The sequence below is a fragment of the Primulina eburnea genome, chromosome 17 (assembly GCF_022965805.1).
Source record: "Primulina eburnea isolate SZY01 chromosome 17, ASM2296580v1, whole genome shotgun sequence".
NCBI classification, from domain to species: Eukaryota; Viridiplantae; Streptophyta; class Magnoliopsida; order Lamiales; family Gesneriaceae; genus Primulina; species Primulina eburnea.
This window is the reverse complement of record NC_133117.1, coordinates 1,401,455-1,421,391: the sequence shown is the minus strand read 5'-3', so window position 1 is coordinate 1,421,391 and position 19,937 is coordinate 1,401,455. Positions and strand designations below refer to the sequence as shown.

Here is a 19,937-nt window from a genome sequence, read left to right as displayed (position 1 = left end):
GTTTACTGAAATATTTTCCCATTGATTAGCTATCTCACGGATGTATGCTCTTTTGGAATTGTAAAGGCAGTCATAGAGGCATAATAGAAGAGCACCCCATATGGATAAGAGCAGCATCTTCTAAATTTCGTTACTCGGTAAATCTTTTTTCCACCGCAGCACTCGCAGCTAGCCCATTTAAGGACTTTGTTAGCTCACTCTACGAGAGCGGACAAGAAGCAAAGAAAAAAGGTAATGAAGCTATGTCCTATGTGTACAAGATCCTTATGAATTCGTTATATGAAAGATTGGCATTAACTCAAAAAGCATGATAACTGAGGTCTGCAATTCAAATCGAGTAATGCGATTTTCCCTTCTGCCTGATTTTACCACTATATCGTCGACATAGTCCTCGATTTCTTTGAAACATTTTGTCAATGAAAGTTTTCTTGAATAATTTTCATCAATTGTTTGACTTAATGTATTTAAGAAAAATTTCAAATTCAAACTTTATTATTTAATTAAATTAATGTAATATATTAATTGAGTCACGATACAAATAAATATTATAGGATAGAGCATTTATCGCTTTACCAAAAGTTATAAGTTGTGGTAACAATGCTTAAACGTTAACTCAAATCTTTTAAAATCTACAGTAGCTCATGATTCACGTTTCGGTTGATTTATCCAGCATGGACAATTATTATAACCCATCAATTGCGCTATTTGCAATAAATGAGAATCAAATTTGTGACATTGACTCCGATACCAATGGTAGGACCAGAAATTTGTCGCTTATCTTATAGTAACGATGCAACTCAAATATTTTAAACGGTGTAATAGCTCAATCGTCATAATTCGATCGATGTATCTAACAAGAACAATTATTGCACTCCAACAATATTAATAATTCCACTAATTGCAATCTATGAGAATCTATCTCGTGACTTTGGCTCTTATATATACTAACTTTAGGATCAAGCACTTAACGTTTTACCAAAAATTTTTACCGGTGGTAACGATGCAACGTTAACTAAAATCTTTTAAAATCGTAACGCAACTGAAACGTCAGTTTTCGATTGTTCTACCTAGCATAAACGATTATTGTACCTAACAAATATGATATGAATATTATTTTACATTCTAAAAATCATTTCTCTAAATCAGATTTATTCTCACTAATCAAATAATTTCATCGAACATAAAGAAATTTTAATTACTAATAATAATTTAAACACAAATATTAATTATTAGAGTGACCACCCTAGGTTCTCACCTATGCTCCAATAAATTGCAATCATAATAATAATGTACAATGAAGTGGTAAACATAAGTACATAACTTAGTTAATTTAATAATTGAATAATATTAAATAACAATTTTGTTATTTTGAAATATGAAAAATAGTTTTTATGTATATAAATTCATCATATATAATAATAAATTAATTAATATGTAGAAAAGAGGAAAATGTATTTTTTATGTATATAATTTCATCATATACAATGAGAAATTAATGAAAAGGTTGAAATGAACAAACAAGACAATAAATCCCTCACACACACGCACACACACATATATATATATATATATATGATTTCGTAATAGAATAATGCTAATATAATTATAATTTATATTATGCTTAGCACGCAACTGAAAATTGTATAAAAAATATATAATAATAGAAATTTTAATTTTAAAAACATTACTATCTAAAATATTATCATAACACGTAATGAATCATAAGTGAAATCATTAAATTATTGAGTAACTATTTATTTAATTATTACTTAAATTAATTTATTTGAATTTGTCACCATTTAGAATTTTTTATCATCTACATAAAAATATGAAGAGCTTAATAAATTCTTTGATATTAACTAAAAAATTTAATTTAAATACATAAAAAATTCTTAAGTTCTTTAAAAAATTATTTTATAATAATCTAATATATTTGTACTAGTCTAAGAAAGTTGGAAACATATAATAAAATTGAAAAGTTCACAAAATTTATTAGTTATATCTGAAATATTAAATATTTATTAGAAATTTTAACTTTTAGTCTTTCTTACCAGCTATATAAAAATATCAAGAGTTTCATAAATTTATAGACATTAATTAATAAAAACAAATTAAATTAAATATAAAAAATAATATAACGTGTTTATAACAGTATGAAAATTGGAAAAATATAGTTGAAGTACTCACATATTTTATTAGTTATATTATAAAAATTAAAGGGAGTTACATTCATATATGGTACAAAGTTTTATACCCCACGCAATGAAAGGTACAAGTAGCAAAACCACAATTAAAAAATAATTGTATAAATTATTGCAAAACCGCAGTCATAGAATAATTTTATGTTAAAAAAAATATTCTTACCAATAATTTTTAATATATTTCAATATCTAACATGTATGATTCTTTTTAGTTCATATTTAAAAAACAACTTGTCACAAAAGTGATGTATTTATATGTAAAATAAAAGAAAAGATAAGATATGAATATTAATTATTCTTTAGCAAACATGAAGAAATCCACTCATTTTAATATCATCAAAGAAAAATCATTGATATATAAATAAATTCAATATATATTAATGTTCAAAATCATTTAACGGTAGATAATAAATTATAAAAAAAATTTATTAAAAAAATTATTGATTTAATTTGTTAACTTAAATGAATAAAATATGTGTTAGATTATATTAGTGAGTTCCATTGTGTGCCTTGTTATTCATGGTATATTTCATCCTTTCCATGTGAGAACTGTTTTCATGATAGGATGAATCTCGTCAAGATTTGTCCATGTATATATAGTAATCACTTTTTTTAAAAAAATTATACGTATGACAAGATCTTACTCATTGAAATGAAGTGAGAATAATCCCCACATAAGTAGGATCTCATATACCGTTATTCGATTTTATTGGTAATCAAGTCATTGTGCTTAATAATTATTATTCTTCAGATGTCAGGTTGTTTATGATTACACAATGATTGGGCCTTCATTTTGTTTTATGGGCCTAAAGCCAAGTCTTTGGCCCATTACAATAAACACCAGCATATATTATTATGATAAAAACCCAGAACCCTAGTCTGCGTCTCTGCAAGCCTCCTCCTAAAAACAGCCTTCCATTTCCCTCAATTCTCAAGAGCCATGGCTGACGTTCAGCTTGCTCACTCTGAAAAGACCAAGAAAAAGAAAAGCAAGTCCAAAGAAGATGAAGGAACCGACGCCGTTGATTTCCTGATAAAGCCTCAGAGCTACACTCCCACCATAGACACCTCTCAATGGCCGATTCTGCTAAAAAACTACGATAAGTTGAATGTAAGAACCGGACACTATACCCCTCTTCCATCCGGTTACTCCCCTTTGAAACGTCCCTTAACTGAGTACATTAAGTATGGTATCCTTAATCTGGACAAACCCGCCAACCCATCTTCTCATGAAGTGGTGGCATGGATTAAGCGCATTTTGCGGGTCGAGAAAACTGGGCATTCGGGTACCCTAGACCCGAAAGTTACAGGTAATTTGATTGTTTGCATTGACAGGGCGACGCGGTTGGTGAAATCACAGCAGGGTGCTGGGAAGGAGTATGTCTGTATTGCCAGGTTGCATTCGAAGGTGCCTGAGGTTTCTAAAGTGGCTCGAGCGCTGGAGACTCTTACAGGTGCGGTTTTTCAGAGACCCCCTTTGATTTCTGCCGTTAAAAGGCAACTTAGAATTAGAACTATCTATGAAAGTAAGTTGCTTGAGTATGATGCTGATAGGCACTTGGTTGTTTTCTGGATTTCGTGTGAGGCGGGGACGTACGTGAGGACAATGTGTGTGCATTTAGGCCTTTTGTTAGGTGTGGGAGCGCATATGCAGGAGTTGAGGAGGGTGCGATCTGGGATTCTCGGAGAGAAGGATAATATGGTAACGATGCATGATGTGATGGATGGGCAATGGGTTTATGATAACTATAGGGATGAAAGTTATTTGAGGAGGGTCATTATGCCGTTGGAGGTGGTTCTGACTAGCTATAAGAGGCTTGTGGTGAAAGATTCAGCAGTCAATGCCATTTGTTATGGAGCAAAGTTAATGATTCCAGGATTGTTGAGGTTTGAGAATGATATTGAGGTTGGCGAGGAGGTGGTGTTGATGACGACAAAGGGTGAGGCAATTGCACTGGGGATTGCAGAGATGACGACAGCAGTCATGGCTACCTGTGATCATGGGACAGTTGCTAAGATTAAGAGGGTGGTGATGGATAGGGATACATATCCAAGGAAATGGGGATTGGGTCCTAGGGCATCGATGAAAAAGAGGCTTGTTGCTGAGGGGAAGTTAGATAAGCATGGGAAGCCAAATGAGAAGACACCGGCAGAGTGGATGAGGAATGTTGTTTTGCCTAGTGGAGGAGATTCTGTGGTTGCCAGTCTTGCGGCAGCTGAAGAGCCACAGCCTTCAAATGCATTGAATGTGGAGAGTGCTGCTGTGGAAGTTGAAGAGAAGAAGAAGAAGAAGAAACATAAGGATAAAGAAGATGACAAAGAGGATGGGCGGAAGCGTAAGCTAGAAGAGGTTGATGGTAGTGTGGCACCTGAGGTTCTTAAGAAAGCCAAGGTAGAAGCAGAAGAGGCTCAGCAGGTGAGGGAAAAAGCTGGATTGGAGGCGGCTAAGGTTGAAAATTTAAAGGTGGAAGCAGAGAGGAAGGAGAAGAAGAAGAAGAAAAAGAAGAAAGAAGGTGCAGCTGAAGATGTAACTCTTGATGTTGAGAAATCAAAGAAGGATAAGAACAAGAAGGATGAACCTGGTGAATCAGATGAAGAGAAATCTGAGAAAAGGAAGAAAAAGAAGGACAAGGACGCTGAAAATGGTGAGTCTGGTTTGCCTGAAAATGATGATGAAGCAAGTAAAAGTACGAAGAAGAAGGAGAAGAAGAAAAAGAAGCATAAGGATGCTGAAGAGGAGTAGACTTGGGGATTTAGGTCTGTGCTTCATCTTGGAGAACCACTGCATGTGCCCTGTAATATTTATCATTTGCTTGAGAATGTATCCTTCCAAATTTTGATGTCTATTTGGCACACATATTTAGGCTGCCTGCCTCCACCTTGAGCTTTCGACCATATCCCAGGTCCTTACAAGATGTTTTTCTTTTCCATTCTATTTTCTGTTTTTTTTGTTCTGCTAGATCAAGTACTTCATAATCTGGGTGTTTTCATCTATGAAGATAGTAGCTTTTTTTTTAATGCTTTAACATTTGTGCTTATGCCAATGTTAAGCGGTTGTGTTGGTATATGCCAGGTGCTGCTACAGAATAAAGGTTAACGCGTGTGTGTAACATGAAACTGAACCTTTGTTCGAGGGTAAGAAACATGTTTACTCTCTCTCAAGTTTGTGGCAAAGTGAGGAACTTCTCTCCTTAGACATCAACTTGAACATGCACATATCTTGGTTAGACTGAAATACATCGATCATATTTGATTGGTGTATTAACTATGACTCCATACCATCAAATTTTTAAGTATATCCATCAAATTTTGTGTCACGGTTGCTTCCACCTTTCAGTCATGAATCATCCAATCTCATACTTGCTACATTACGGCTATTCTCCTAATTAACTCGTGCTCTCGTGGTTTTCAACTTTTTATTATGTCAAACCATTCACTGATGGATGTATTAATCGTCCATAAAAACACTCCTAAGCTCCTTTCCTCGTGATTTCTTTTTTCATGTTTGACATGTGCTAAGATTAAATGTATAACGTCTTAGTCCCAAACGCTTGCTGCTGGTAGTTCCAGCAGGCTTTTGACACTACTAAGTAGATCTTTTTATGGTACAACTATGTTACGGTGCCAATCTACTGTTTTGGGCTATGCTTCCGATCCTTTCGGACTGGAAATACACCTCGAGGAACAAAGGAAGGTGCCAATCTACTGTTTTGGGCTATGCTTCCGATCCTTTCGGACTGGAAATACACCTCGAGGAACAAAGGAAAGTTTGGTTCAGCTCGAATCTCACGAACAGTTGGGAACATGTTGTGTACCGAAAGATCGATCTTTACACGATCAGCTATCAAACTGATGAATGCACTTGAATCGGATATCCCTCCGGTAGAGTTCTTGCGGTATGCTTTCACGGTTGCCAACGCAAATCTTGATTAGCCACAAAATAAAATATTTTCTCGCAAGCTAGCTGTGTGAAGGTTTTAGTTTTATAAGGAAATTAGATGTGGTATTATATTGTTATATTATACTTCAATTTGACATATGTAAGATAAAGATATGATAATAACAAATAGATAAATAGTCTGAAATAATAAATAAATAATGATAGTTAATATAATATTTGATTTTATTGATTAAATTTGAGATAAAATCATTGTTTTGTCATTTTAAAATAAAATATTAAATATATTATTTATTAAAAGTAATATTATAAATTAAATTCAATAATTCGATCTATGTAAGATAAATTATTAATGATTTGATTGATTAAGATAAACAATTAATAAATAATATGATAAAGTAAACATGATTACAAGACTTGAAACTGAGGTTAAATTAATCAGTTGATCAAAAAATTTATGGCAAAAACTTGTGTGAGACGGTTTCACGGATCATATTTTGTGAGACGGATATTTATTTGGATAATCCATGAAAAAGTACTACTTTTTATGCTAAGAGTATTACTTTTTATTGTGAATATGAGCGGGGTTGGTCTGTCTCACATATTAAGATCCGTGAGACGGTCTCACATGAGACCTACTCAAAATTTATTGTATGCAATGATAACCCAAAAGAAACTATTCACTTGGAAAAACATAAATCAATATCTACTATATTCACCAATATAATCCTCTAACACGAAACCATATAGCAAAATGTTTTTTCCAAAGACACCCAAACATAATATACTTTATTATTTTTGTGCACTTGGTTCGTGGTAATATATGTGTATAATAAATGACAAACGAGTATATAAAAAATACAAAAAAAAAAACGAAGAAGAAAACAAAAAATGAAAAATCAATCCCTCCAAGTTATGTAGTTCCAATTGCTCACTCGGGATTGACAGAATTATTTTATTGACAAGACTTGTGTGCTTTGTAAAACGGCGGACGAATCAGTTGTTTTTTCAATGTAACATGTGAGTAAATATTTGGAACTATGTACGTGAATGATTGAGTATACAGAAGAACATGAGCTCGGTTACAGCAGTGCTCAGAGGAGTATATAGTGGTGGATCCAAGCTAGGAAAAATGGGAGTTACAGCATTGATAACATGTGTATATATCATGTGTAGAATATGAGAAAAAGAGCCTTTTTTTGAAGACGAATCACCAAACATTGCAGGTACTACTATGAAGATCAAGTTACTTATGTTACATTGTAATTCTTGCAATGAATTACAACGATATTTTTGTTTCATTTCATATCTTTTTTTATAGTCGAATCGCGTTGGATTCTAGAGTATGTCCCGTGTAGTTGTATTATTGTATAGAGTCTTGAGATATGTCTCGTGTACATGTGTTGGATCATGGTGAAATCTGGATTAGGTCTGTTTACCAGAGATTCATTCTCTACCCCCATCAAACGCTCCTTGTTGTGTTGTTCACGTGTGAGTAGATAGTTTTCGCTGGGTCGACTTGTTCCTGCAGTCCTAACATGAGCATTTGACCAGGGGATGCAGACTAGCCTCTGTTCTTGATCTCAGTTTAATGAAATTGTGGAGTTACGCTGTGATTTTAATGATTTGTCAACATGTTGCCACCTTAGATTACCACCTTGATGTGACATTATGGCCATGTACTATATTTTATATTTGGTTAGAATATTATGTTAGCTTTTGATTATAATGTTACTGCTTTATTGTGTTGTTTCTTCTGAAGATGTATAAACTTTATTTATCTTTTTAATACAATCGTTTCATTAATTTTTGGAATTCTATTCAGAAGTTCATTCACGGATAAAAATTCAAACTTTAACTTGCTACTCTTTTTTTCGAATTTCACTAGATGTTGGACTAGATGTTATATAGTAGGGTGGTTTGGTGAAAGTTGGACTAGATGTTGCTCAAATTTGGCTTGATGGAACGTGGACTTTGGTGAACACTAACGACAGGGATGGAAACATGTTACCTATCAACATGATCAATGGCCACTTTTAAACACGAGATCCACTTGTTGTATTAGTCAGTTCTCCGTTCTAGCTGTTGCAGATATTACCCAGAATACATCGTTTCTTCGACTGCATGAGGCATCTAAGTGGAAGGTCAGAGTTTTTTTCTCGGGAAGTAACCAAACCCTGTCTTCTCTTAAAAACAGGGTGAATGAAGAGAGTGCAAGTGCAAGTGAGATTCTCGCAGGGGCCCTTCATGACAATGGCAGAGCACTTCTTGTTGGGCATAGAACATTTGGCAAAGGAAAATTTCCGGTTAAGCTTAACTTACCATTTTCAGACGACCTGAGGCCTCCCTAGCTGCTAGGAAATCACTGTTAAAAATGACAAAAAAAAGTAGATCCAGATATCTCTGAAAGCATAGTATGCCACAACAAGGGCCAGAAAGAATTAAAATGAGTCAAATAATTCCTTTGTTTTATATTCAAGCTATAACTTGATTTGTCTGGTTCATGTTATCCACATTTTCAAAGAACCAAGGAAATATTTGTTTGTTTCTGAAAATTATTTTCTAACCTTCAGAAACAAAAACCAACCTGCTACTGCATTATCATTTTCTCGTCTGAAAATTCATTTCACTTGCTGTCTAATTTTTTTTCTTTCCTCCCCAAAGGCGAGCTCTTCATAAGTAAGGCTTTGAAACTAACTGGAATCTTTGACACAGAATGTGACGCAGCTACATGACGGATCAGCCCTTCTCATTACCGTGGCCAAGTATCTATCTCCGACGCTCCACCTCCACGACATTGATCAGGTTGGCATTGCACCAGACGTGCGGTGCTCAACTGATATCCTCAATTCACCCAATGACGACTTCAACCATAAAAACTCGGCCGCAAAATCCTTGGAAAGTGATTCTTGTGTACTGTTAGCCCAGCATCAGCTTGAGATGACATCCAACTATTAGAAAGCTCAGCTTCTTGATTCATCATTCGGTCAATCACTCAGCATTCGGATTATTGTTGCTCAGCGTGATTGTTGTTATTATTAGCATTAAAGATTGTGGATGAACAAATTTAAAGATTACAATATTGTACAAGAAGCTTGATTATGTAAAATAAATGGTACATATCATAAAATTTAATGTGAATTTACGATCATGGTTCCAACTTTAAAGAAAAAAATTCAAATCCGAATGAAAGAACAGTTTCGGTTCTTTTTTTTCGTTGACACTACAGATTTCACTTCACAGTTTGATAGGGATCGTGATCAGGTCCAGAGGCGAGGTTTTGAGTTTGTACTATCGAGCATCGCCAACTGTTGCATATGCATCTTCTGTATTAAAATATCTGAATAAATAAAATAAAATATTTGATATTACAATAACTTTTACACGAAATAAAATATGCGTAAAAAAATACTCTCTAATAACAATATAGATCACTAATAATACGCAAATCATACATAAATATAAAATATGTTGTATTGTTATTTTACAATTTTGATTAGAATAATTTCGGTTAACATAACGAAGAGTATGTCTCTTTTGAGACGGTCTCACGAATTTTTAACTATGAGACGATTCAACCCTACCGATATTCACAATAAAAAATAATACTCTTAGCATAAAAATAATAATTTTTTATGGATGACCCAAATAAGATATCCGTCTCACATAAGTTTTTGCTTATAATGAACGGCAAAAAGAGAGGTCAGTGAGTTTCACAATTTGAATCTGCATTTGCAATTGTGTGACAACTTAAAAGGCATATAGGTAAATTGAAATATGTTACACTACGTACATCAATATTTTTGGACGAGTAGATTATTATAATTAAATATCGAACGTGTCAAATTCAAGAAACCTCTATATCGAATTTGATTATAGGATTTATACAATAATTTCTTTTAAGCTCAAAAAGCAATTGTGAATGAGATCGAAGTTCAAATACACAAATAGTATATGGATTTTTCGAGTCACGTCTATGAACTAAAAGCTTGCCAATATGTTATACAGCAAATTAATTCGATTGTTGGGTTCCTTATTGCGGTAGTTGGGGCTATGCACAGGAAGCTTCTTCCTATGTCCAAAAAGTTGGTCATATTCCCTTTTGTTCCTTATTTTATTTTCTATTTAGTTTTTGGCAAAAATTTGTGTGAGACGGTCTCACAGGTCGTATTTGTGAGACAGATCTCTTATTTGGGTCATCCATGAAAAAGTATTACTTTTTATTCTGAATATGGGTAAGATTGACCCGTCTCACAGATTAAGATCCGTTTTTCGGTCTCACATGAGACTCACTCTTAGTTTTTATATTTATGGACCGCGAGATATCTTAATACGTGTATAACGTAATACACAAGTAATACACAAATATTATATATGACATATAAGTAATATATTAAGAGTATGATTCTTGTGAGACGATCTTACAAATTTTTATCTGTGAGACAGGTCAAACTTACCGATATTCATAATAAAAAGTAATACTTTTAGCATAAAAAGTAATAATTTTTTCATGGATGACTCAAATAAGATATTTGTCTCATAAAATACGACCCGTGAAACCGCCTCACACAAGTTTTTGTCATATATTAATTGAGGTTATTTTGTTACTTGACGTTTAGCAATATTATTTCATAACTTTTGGAAAAAAACAAATGATTAATTAACTAACTAACCTACCTAAAATCAGTGTGATTTATTCGATTTGTTAGAAGAGGCTCCTTAGGTATATTTTTAAATTAATATATTATTATTATTATTGCAATCTATATCGGAATTGGATTATGTTATTTTATCTATATCATTATTGCACATCTACTTTTTATTTTTAAATATTATATTTTACATTATCATTAAAAAATTTAAAATTAATTAATACCCAACTTTATAGATTACAATTTGCACATACTTTATAAAAGAAATTAAATTATTGAGATTATCATGTTAATTTGTTCATACTTTCTATGTTTTTCTAACATAATAATTTTCCAATTATTTCGATTATTAAGAATAATTTTTTTTTGTAATAAAAAATTAAAAATAAGTTTCGAACAGACAATTAAAAACTCTCAAACAAACATATTTTTTCAATAAAAAAGTAATATATTGAAAAAGGAAAAAAAATATAATGACTTCCAAACGAAGCCATATTCGTTTTTTCTGTTCAGATATATATTCAATGAATCTCTTCTACCCATTTCGATGAGATACAAAGAAAAATTGGTCATCGATTAAAAAGTTACTCTCTTCTCTGTGTTGTTCTCTCTCTCTTCCTTCTTTTTCTTTCTTCACCTCTCAAACCGTTCCGATTATCTCTTAATCTAAGGTACTCTCGACCCTCTTGGGCTTTTAAATCTGTTGTTTTTTGCAAGAATTTGACTTCGGTTTTGTGATCTGCTCATGGGTTTTGTTCATTCCGTAAAAAGATTGAATCTTCTGCTCGTATACCTTTTCTCGTGGGTCGAGATATAGTCTAAAATTCTTGGGTTGATTTTGCCAAGTCAAGATCGGGATAAAGCCTCGTTATTTGTTAAATTTTAGAGATGAAAATTTTCTCTGCGTGTGTCTGCTGGCTTTTGCTTTCTTTCTTATTTCGCGTGCGCTTACTTTTATTTTATCGTATCAATTATGCTGCTTATGGAAATCTTACGATCTTTCTGACTGAAATCTCACGGTCTTTCTGACTGAAATCTCTTTCACCTATCGAATTACTCTTTTGATTTCGAACTAAGTGATTATGAGAATATGGAAATCTAGGATTTTTATGAGGCTGATGGATTTCTGGGATTTTTGTTTTGAAGGGAAATGGGGTCAATTTTGCTTGTAGGTAAGTTATGGGATTTGTTATCTGGTGTTTGGGCTGTAGAGACTTCGAGAAAAAGGAAGCTTGGATGTTTTTTTAAGTTATTGAAATTATTCATTTGTGATTTTTTTACCTTTGGTTTCCTTCTCTTGTTCGTCTTTTTTGGGAATTTTGATGGTTCTTTGCTGCCCATTTTCAGTGAGTTGAATAAGATGGGTTCATAGCTGCCCGTGTTTGTTCCTTCTATTACTTGCGATTTAATGGTTATCTAACAGTGTGGCTCTATTATAGTGCACTTTTTTGTTATTTTTCACTTGATGGGTAATCAAGTATCATGATTATTTTATCAACTATTTAGTCTGTTACTTTATTTTTCATCAGCGGAATTTTCAGTTTTGCAAAAGTTGAATGATTTGAAAATTTGGTTCAAATTATCACAAATTTTGAACTGCTGAGTCGTGAGTGATTCTGTTCTGTTCCTCACTATGATAAACAAGCAAATTAATGATGAAGCTTTAAAGTACCTTGATTCTTATATATTGAAGAAAGAAATTGAAGACCAAGAGATTGAAAATGTTAAGAAATTCAAGAAGTTGAAATATGATTGTTCAATTAAATAATTTCAAAATTATCTATTTAGGTTAAGCTAGTAATTATCATATTTTAAGTTCCTTAGTCCAACGCACGTTGGATTGCATAATCTTGATTTATGTTGATTAGGATTCTTCTGTTGTACAAGTTCCTAAGTCCAACGGATGTCGGATTTCGTAATCTACAGAGTATACCTTAATTGGGATTCTTGTGTTTTACTTGGAAACATTAGATTATCTTTTGCTCATAAATATCTCATTGTATTAGACATAGAGATGATTGATTAAGTTTATATCAGAGTTTCTCTCTCTTTCAAGTTTTGGCTTGTTGTGCCGCTGCTTGTTTTTATCATAAAAAAATCAAATTTATCAAAGTTATTAATTTTGTGGCGTTTGTCGATTGTTCTTCAATTGGGTTGCCAAAGATTAGTTATTTGGAGGTTCGGTTGATTACAATTGTTGCTGAACCATAGAGTTTAGGTGGAAATACGAATCTTGACAAAAGGAAGATAGGGTCGTTTCCGTGTGTAGTATCGAGGAGCACACATTTAATATACTCATGTTTGTGTTTCCCCTGCTTGCAAGGAATCGTATCACAATCTAGTTTAGGGGTGTATTTCACATACACTTGTTTCAAAGATTGGGACTGAGTTTTTACAAGAATTCTTGTTGATCATTGAATTGAGTGCACGATTGACGTCAATTTCGTGTTTGTTTTTCATGCCTACGAGGATTCATATCAGATTCAGTATCGCATCTTGTTATATTGACTTGACATTATCTGCTCATGTGACTATATGAGTAAGCAGTCCTTGTCTTGTCTTAGTGGTTTAATGAAGTGTCTGAATTCATCTCAGATTATATAGTTCTTGATTTGTATTGATGCAAGAACAATACATGGATTAAGTTCTAGGTTTGTACGCCGACCTTACTATTTCACTTTGTTTAACTTTCTTAAGCACTTCAAGACTGATTTGCTTCTATAGACTTGGTTTGGGTCTATAACTTTACTTTTTTGCATAAACAGTTTTTTGCTCTTTTGTAAACCTTTATCTTCTTTTATAGTTTCTGGATTGTTCAATTAGATTAGCTACTTTATTGAATTGTGTGTGGATGGGAGATGTGTTCGATGCATGTGTTCTCAACAAGCATGCAACACAACTATGCAGTTGCTACTTCAAAAAGTGTCATTTTGTGTATCTGTATCGATTCTGCTTCTTTTTTTTCCTTTTGAAACAAGAACACTTTAAAAAGTTTTTGTTTGGTAAACTCTTTTGTTGAGATAAATGAGTTTGCATTCAAGCTCACTTGATTTAGGCATTAAATTTGGATCAGGATGTTATAGATTCTTGCAATCGTGTTTCCTTTCCTGCGTGGGAATGTCTTGGGTAAATGCTAGTGCTCTTTACTTTTGATGCATTTCTTGAATAGCCTTATGCACATCGAGTGCATGTTGTGTGGAAATATCAGGACTTGAAGGAATGGAATCTTCCAAAGAAACTGGTTGCCAAGTTCCCGAAGGCCCTATTCTTTGCATTAACAACTGTGGCTTCTTTGGAAGTGCAGCTACCATGAATATGTGCTCCAAGTGCCATAAAGACATGGTGTTGCAACAACAGCAGGCGAGTCTTGCTGCCTCGTCCATTGAGAACATAGTCAATGGTAGTTCAAGTAGCATCAATGAGAAAGAACCAGTTCTTGCTGATATGGTGAACACGGAAGCTGGAGCAGTAGAGTTGAAAGCTACTTTTTCACAGTCATCCTCCGAATTGATGTCGAGCAAGAGTTCAGATACGAAGGCAGTAGAAGGCCCAAAACGATGCACTTCTTGCCGCAAGCGTGTGGGTTTAACGGGATTCAGTTGTAAATGCGGGCACCTCTTCTGTTCAGTTCACCGTTACTCTGACAAACACGACTGCCAATTTGATTACCGGACTGCTGCTCAGGATGCTATAGCGAAAGCGAATCCACTTGTGAAAGGTGAAAAGCTCGAGAAGATCTAGAAGTTTTTGAAATGAATTAAGATGCTTTCTCGTTATATATTATCTGTGCGTTCTCATTTAAGTTTATCAGTTGTCTTAATAGGACTCTGGTGGTGTTGTGGGGGCGATGTAATGCAAGAAAATGAGTGGTATCATTGTGATTTCATTGGGATATGTCGAGTCCAGTGTCGCTGCCAATTGGGTAGTGATTAGTTTGGTATGTTACAGTGTGTAAGTTGTCATTGCTGGATGAATGACGTTATTGTTGTGAAATTTGCAACTTGCTCTTCATGTTATTGTGCATTTTTTTTTATGGTCAGGCTGGTCTGTATCGTAATCGTGCTAAACCGTCTCCCCTAAACCGCTTGACGTAGCATTTGGTTGGCTTGGCTTATCATGGATAATCGAATCAGACACCCTTTTCCAAGTGTCTCTGTTTTGTGATTTTAAGTGGAACACACCAAATCGATATCAAAGATCAACATGACGTTTATCATGTAAAAGAAACAGCTAGGTCTAAGCACCAAGACTAAGCTGACAACCCCCTCCCCTAAAAAAAAATCAAAATCAAAATCAAAATCGCAGCTAAATTTTCTAAGATGAAATCTTCATCCAGGGCAATATATAGCTATATATGGGCATGAAAAATTATTTGAGTTCGATTCTTTTCTTCAGGCTGTTGTTGAACTCCCTACGGATATTCTCCTGTTTAGCCTTGTTTGAAATGAACTCATCAATCGCCTTTTCTACTTCATTGATCATCGATCAGCCATGCCTTTCCAAACGTTTATGTTCTGTGATTTTGAATGGACATACGAAATTGATATCAAGATCAACATAATGTGCATCATGTAAAAGAAACAGCTACGTCTAAGCACCAACAGTGAGCTAAGAATCCCAAAAAAATCATAATCTCGGCAAAATCAAATCTTATTCCAGGATAGCTATAGGTACGAACGAACGAACAATAGTTTGGGTCGCCCGATTCTTACTTCATGATTCTGATGAAGCGCTCACGGTCGATCCTCTCAGCATTCTCTACTTGAGCCTTTTTTAAAAAGTTCGCATCAATCTCGATAGCTTGTACATCCACACTAAGAATTGGCATCACAAGCCGAATCACATCTGCAGAAACATGACCTTTACTTGTGCCCATGCTGTTGCTTAGGACGTCGAATGCTTTACTCGGCTGGACCTTCCTCGACCCCGAGCTATGGAAGAAAACGGGGAAGACTGATGAGGAGTGGTGCTCTTCTTGGATGATGGCCCAATGACGACATTGATAGTAGGAGTGGAATTATCGCCAGAAAGATTGAAGGAATCCAGACATCCTCATAAGCTAACAGCAGGGAACCAACATCTGAGAAGGATATAGAATCAACTCGGGAAGTCACATGCACAACCACCGAATCATATTCTAGACCAACACTACCTAGAATGTAGAGGATTTGATCCTCTTCAGAGATAGAATGACCACAAGCTGCGAGAACATCCATGCACCCTTTCATCTTGGCTATATCATCTTTCATGCTTAAACCCTCTTTCTTTTAAGGTTTGAAGCTGGAGTTTATAGTCCATAGCTTTAGCCTTGGATCCAGAAGCAAAAATTCGTGAAACTCTCGATCTATGCCGATGTGTCGCAGCCAATCATCTGACTATGCATGCTTTCAGTCATAGAGGCAAGAAGAAAGAGAATAGAAGCTGATCTTGTCGACACCATTTAACAAACTGGGGACTTATAGAGTCAGAACCACCATCAGTAGAAACAACCAGTGATCGTATCAACATTTCAGTCAAAGAAAGAAAAAAAAACAAATGACAACCTTTGGGTTAGAGGTTCATGATCACTTAAAGTAAAGTGTGAATAACATTTGTACTCCACAGCTTCTTGTTCAAGGGGAGAGAAAAGTTCAAAATGACTAACTTTAATCCATTAATCTGTAACATACCCCTTCCTTTCCTTTACTTTTTTAGAGTAGTGTAGGGTACTCCATCGTATGAATTGAGAGAAGATTCTGAATTTTGACCAACGCATCTGGATTAATTGGTTCGCTATTATCATTTGCAAATAATTTGTTGCAATTTATATTTAGTCATGATGTAGAGGTGTAAATGAATGAAATTGAGTTAAACATTGTTAGTTTGTACCTTTATGTTCATCTTTGAACTTGGATTTTATCGAGCTATTGATACAGCCTGAAGAATTGATAAAGGTGAGGCATCTCTCTAGTACTCAAGTAATCACACTCTCATTTATTAATAAGAAACTCAAAGCATATTAAAGAAACAAGTGTCGTCCATTCTTTTCCCACCAAAGTGTCGTAAGTGTAACATTGTGGTCCTCACTGTTTGTATAATCCAGAGTAGAAATTCCGCAAAGAAACGTTATTCACAGTCGAAGGTCGAAAATCCAGTGGATTGTTCCACTTCGCTGTATTCTTCCCATCCCATCTCATGTTCAAATTCTGTACATACAAACCATCGATGTGTTCCATCATGAATCCTGCAGTGCTGTGATTTACAAGCCCTTTACACCCTGGTCTATAGTCCACCAGCCCACCTGAATAGTTCGTCCACCTTTTGTAGTCCAGGTTCACGTTGATAAATTTCAAATTGCTAAGAATTCCGCCTTTCGACCCTGATAAGAATATGCCATTTTCGGAAGTTGCTGTTATGTTTATGAATTGCAGATTAGATATGGAACCAGCTTTTGATTTGTCGTCTCGTGGACAGGTGGTAACATATATTGGCTCCGCTCTACCCCACCATGAAGGATCATAGTATCTTGTGCTGATCTTAATGTTCGAGAAGACAACGTCACTAACATTTCCTGCAAGATTCAGTAAGATTTTGATTACAGAAATAGGTTGTTCGAGATCGTTCTTCAAACACAAATATGATTAACTTCCCCCTGGTCTACGACTTTAAGAGGGAGCTGATCGGCCAAGTTTGATGGAAATATCCACTAAAATTTTAGTGCCTACATCGTGGTTCACGGGCTTATAATAGGGAAGTAGTTATCTTAAAAACAAGTCGCTACTGGTAGCTTTATGAGATGATTTTGTTGATTAATCAAGGCTATAGCATCAAGGGTCTACCACTGTACCAAGAAATCATAGGATGGAGTAATTCAAATCTTTAAACTGTTAGGGACCACACAAGAGTTGCAATATTGGAGACTATTTTTGCAGTGCACAAAGGCAAACACAAAATCCTTTGGTTATCAAACAAAGGACCTTCCCAACATATTTGCCTACGAAGTAATCTTAACCAAACGCCCCCTTGAACAATATAGTTCAAGACATGCTAATGAAACAAGAGGCTTAATTCTATAAAATCAGTTAAGCTTAATAATGACAAAAGAAAGCCAGAATTCCATACCTCCATCACGTATTTGAAATCCAAGCCCCCTGTGAGATTCTACAATGGTTATATTATCAAACACCAAACCTTTGAACACATACGAGCTAGCACTCCCAAATTTGATGGCTGAGGACTTTGTTTTAATCCAGCAGTTGGTCGCAGTAAGGTTATAGAGGGGGGAGGTATATGTCTTGGGACATATAGCATCATCTCCAGTATCTATTTTGCATCTTGTGATGACGTGTTGTTCGAATCCTCAATATCTATCCCATCGTTGTTGGGTGTGTTGAAGTCTCCATAGATAGAAATATCATGAATCGATGTGTTTCGGCACCGGACAATATGCAAGCTAGATAATCACATAATATTATCATATAAGAACATTATTGGGGGAAATTAAAAAAGAAACAAAACAAGAACAAGAAGTTAAGGAATAATCGACTTAGACACGGTATCCCAAAGAGCTTATTTTCTTCCTGCTACCTTTTGTATAGAACTTACACTGCCGGTATATTAATCAGAAAAACTTGGAGCTTTCTTCTAAAGCCACTCTTCTAGCTGTTCTCATTTGTTCATTGCTATTGAATACCTTTTCAAGCCCTTTGTGAAATAAATAAATGTATTTCACTGAGCCTTTGGCTCTCAAGGGATGAGAAATTTTTGGATCCCACAACCAATTGTGGAATATTTAGTAATCTCCTAACTGATACTCCGGCCATTTGAACCTGTAATCTACTCCTAGGCTTATGATTTAACAAACACGCGGGTACCAGCGAGGCCAGCATGAGACTCAATCTCAAACCAACTCTGGTCGAGGGCCGAATTAGAATTTATTCAAATAATCATAAAACTCTGGGTTCTTGAACCAATGTCATCACACGGAATCGGCAAAAGAACTGAGCCAGCTTCGACCTCCCACGTAAAGAAAACGAAATTCGAATAAGCAAATGCTAAAACTAATAGACACCCTCGCAAAATCAAGTGGATACACAAATACCCACCATAAAAAAGGCACCTTTATAGCAAAGAAATGAACCAGTGAGCATCCAAAAAAGTAAGAAAATAAAAAGATTGCGTACCACCAATAAGCCGGTTCATTCAATCTCACGTTCCAAATCCTCGCATTCTTGCAACCAATAAACCCCACCAACCTGGGCCTGCACTCGTCATCAAAACACGCCCCGGTCTGATTCCAGCTCACCATCACATTCTTCCTCTCATCGAATCTCGTCACGAACTTCAAACCCTGACCATTGATCTCCCCTCCTCCAGTTATCCCCACGTCCACCGCATCCACCGCCACCACCACGTACCATCTCTCCTGCTTTTCAGGGTAGTCACTCAGCTTAGTGCCGCCGAGGATGGTAGCGTTTTCCGAGATGTCCAACGTTACGCCGGATTTCAGGAACAGAGTGGCAGTCAGGTACTTCCCGGGAGGGAAGGTGACGAAGCATGTACGGCGGTGGAGGAGGAAGGCGGAAGAGCAGGCGTCGATTGTGTACTGGATTGGAACGGTGTCGTAGACGACGCCGGTGCCGGTGGCGCCGTAGTCCTTCACGCAGAGGCTGAGTGGTTGCAGGATGGAGAGCGGCGATGTGGCGGAGTGGGATTGCACGAAACAGCTGAGAGTGCAATAAAGAAAAACTTCGAAGTGGAAAATGGATAGGATTAATTTCATGGTTGGCTGCCTCATTTCAGATCTCCGAACCAATGCGATTATGTTCTTCGAATAAAGAATAAATCAAATTAATGAAATTCAATTCAATTCAATGATTGAGTTCACATATTTTGATTAATTGGTTGTTTTATTCAATCAATTTTTTTTTTTTGAAGTGAACAAATTGGGTAGTTTGTCAACGATTTATTCGGTCACGCATTTAGGACATTATCCTATGTATTGATTTTTCATGTTATCGAAGCATAATATAGCATCTCAAAATTTTGAACTGTTTAATTAAAATATTTTTTAAAAAATAATTAATTATGGCAAAAACTTGTGTAAGACGGTCTCACGGGTTGTATTCGTGAGACGGGTATCTTATTTGGGTCATCCTTAAAAAAATATTACTTTTTATGCTAAGAATATTACTTTTTATCGTGAAT

General features: G+C 35.2%; 3 protein-coding genes across 4 annotated transcripts; 2 read left to right on the top strand and 1 right to left on the bottom strand.

Annotated features, from left to right (window-relative positions):
* Positions 1 to 3,083: 3,083 nt before the first annotated feature.
* LOC140818045 (H/ACA ribonucleoprotein complex subunit 4-like) lies at positions 3,084 to 5,220 on the top strand. Its single transcript, XM_073177853.1, has one exon. It carries the CDS (start codon positions 3,142 to 3,144, stop codon positions 4,942 to 4,944), a length of 1,803 nt encoding a protein of 600 aa, XP_073033954.1. The 5' UTR covers positions 3,084 to 3,141; the 3' UTR covers positions 4,945 to 5,220.
* Positions 5,221 to 11,264: 6,044 nt separating this feature from the next.
* Positions 11,265 to 14,762, top strand: LOC140818168 (zinc finger A20 and AN1 domain-containing stress-associated protein 8-like). 2 transcript variants are annotated; one of them, XM_073178054.1, is made up of 2 exons: positions 11,265 to 11,422; positions 13,960 to 14,762. In XM_073178054.1, the coding sequence occupies exon 2, from the start codon at positions 13,971 to 13,973 to the stop codon at positions 14,490 to 14,492; it is 522 nt and encodes a 173-aa protein (XP_073034155.1). In that variant the 5' UTR covers positions 11,265 to 11,422; positions 13,960 to 13,970; the 3' UTR covers positions 14,493 to 14,762. The 2 variants fall into 2 exon arrangements, with proteins under 2 accessions (XP_073034155.1, XP_073034156.1); XM_073178055.1 differs by having other exon boundaries at positions 11,292 to 11,422; positions 13,921 to 14,762.
* Positions 14,763 to 16,704: 1,942 nt separating this feature from the next.
* LOC140818166 (uncharacterized) lies at positions 16,705 to 19,647 on the bottom strand. Its single transcript, XM_073178053.1, is given in 4 exon segments — positions 16,705 to 17,301; positions 17,853 to 18,074; positions 18,077 to 18,183; positions 18,914 to 19,647. Coding segments are annotated over 4 exon segments (1,431 nt in total). The 5' UTR covers positions 19,528 to 19,647; the 3' UTR covers positions 16,705 to 16,813.
* Between the last annotated feature and the right edge of the window lie 290 nt (positions 19,648 to 19,937).

Bases quoted from the DNA above. Each gene is read 5' to 3' on its own strand.
- LOC140818045 (XM_073177853.1), top strand. From the start codon at position 3,142: ATGGCTGACGTTCAGCTTGCTCACTCTGAAAAGACCAAGAAAAAGAAA.
- LOC140818168 (XM_073178054.1), top strand. From the start codon at position 13,971: ATGGAATCTTCCAAAGAAACTGGTTGCCAAGTTCCCGAAGGCCCTATT.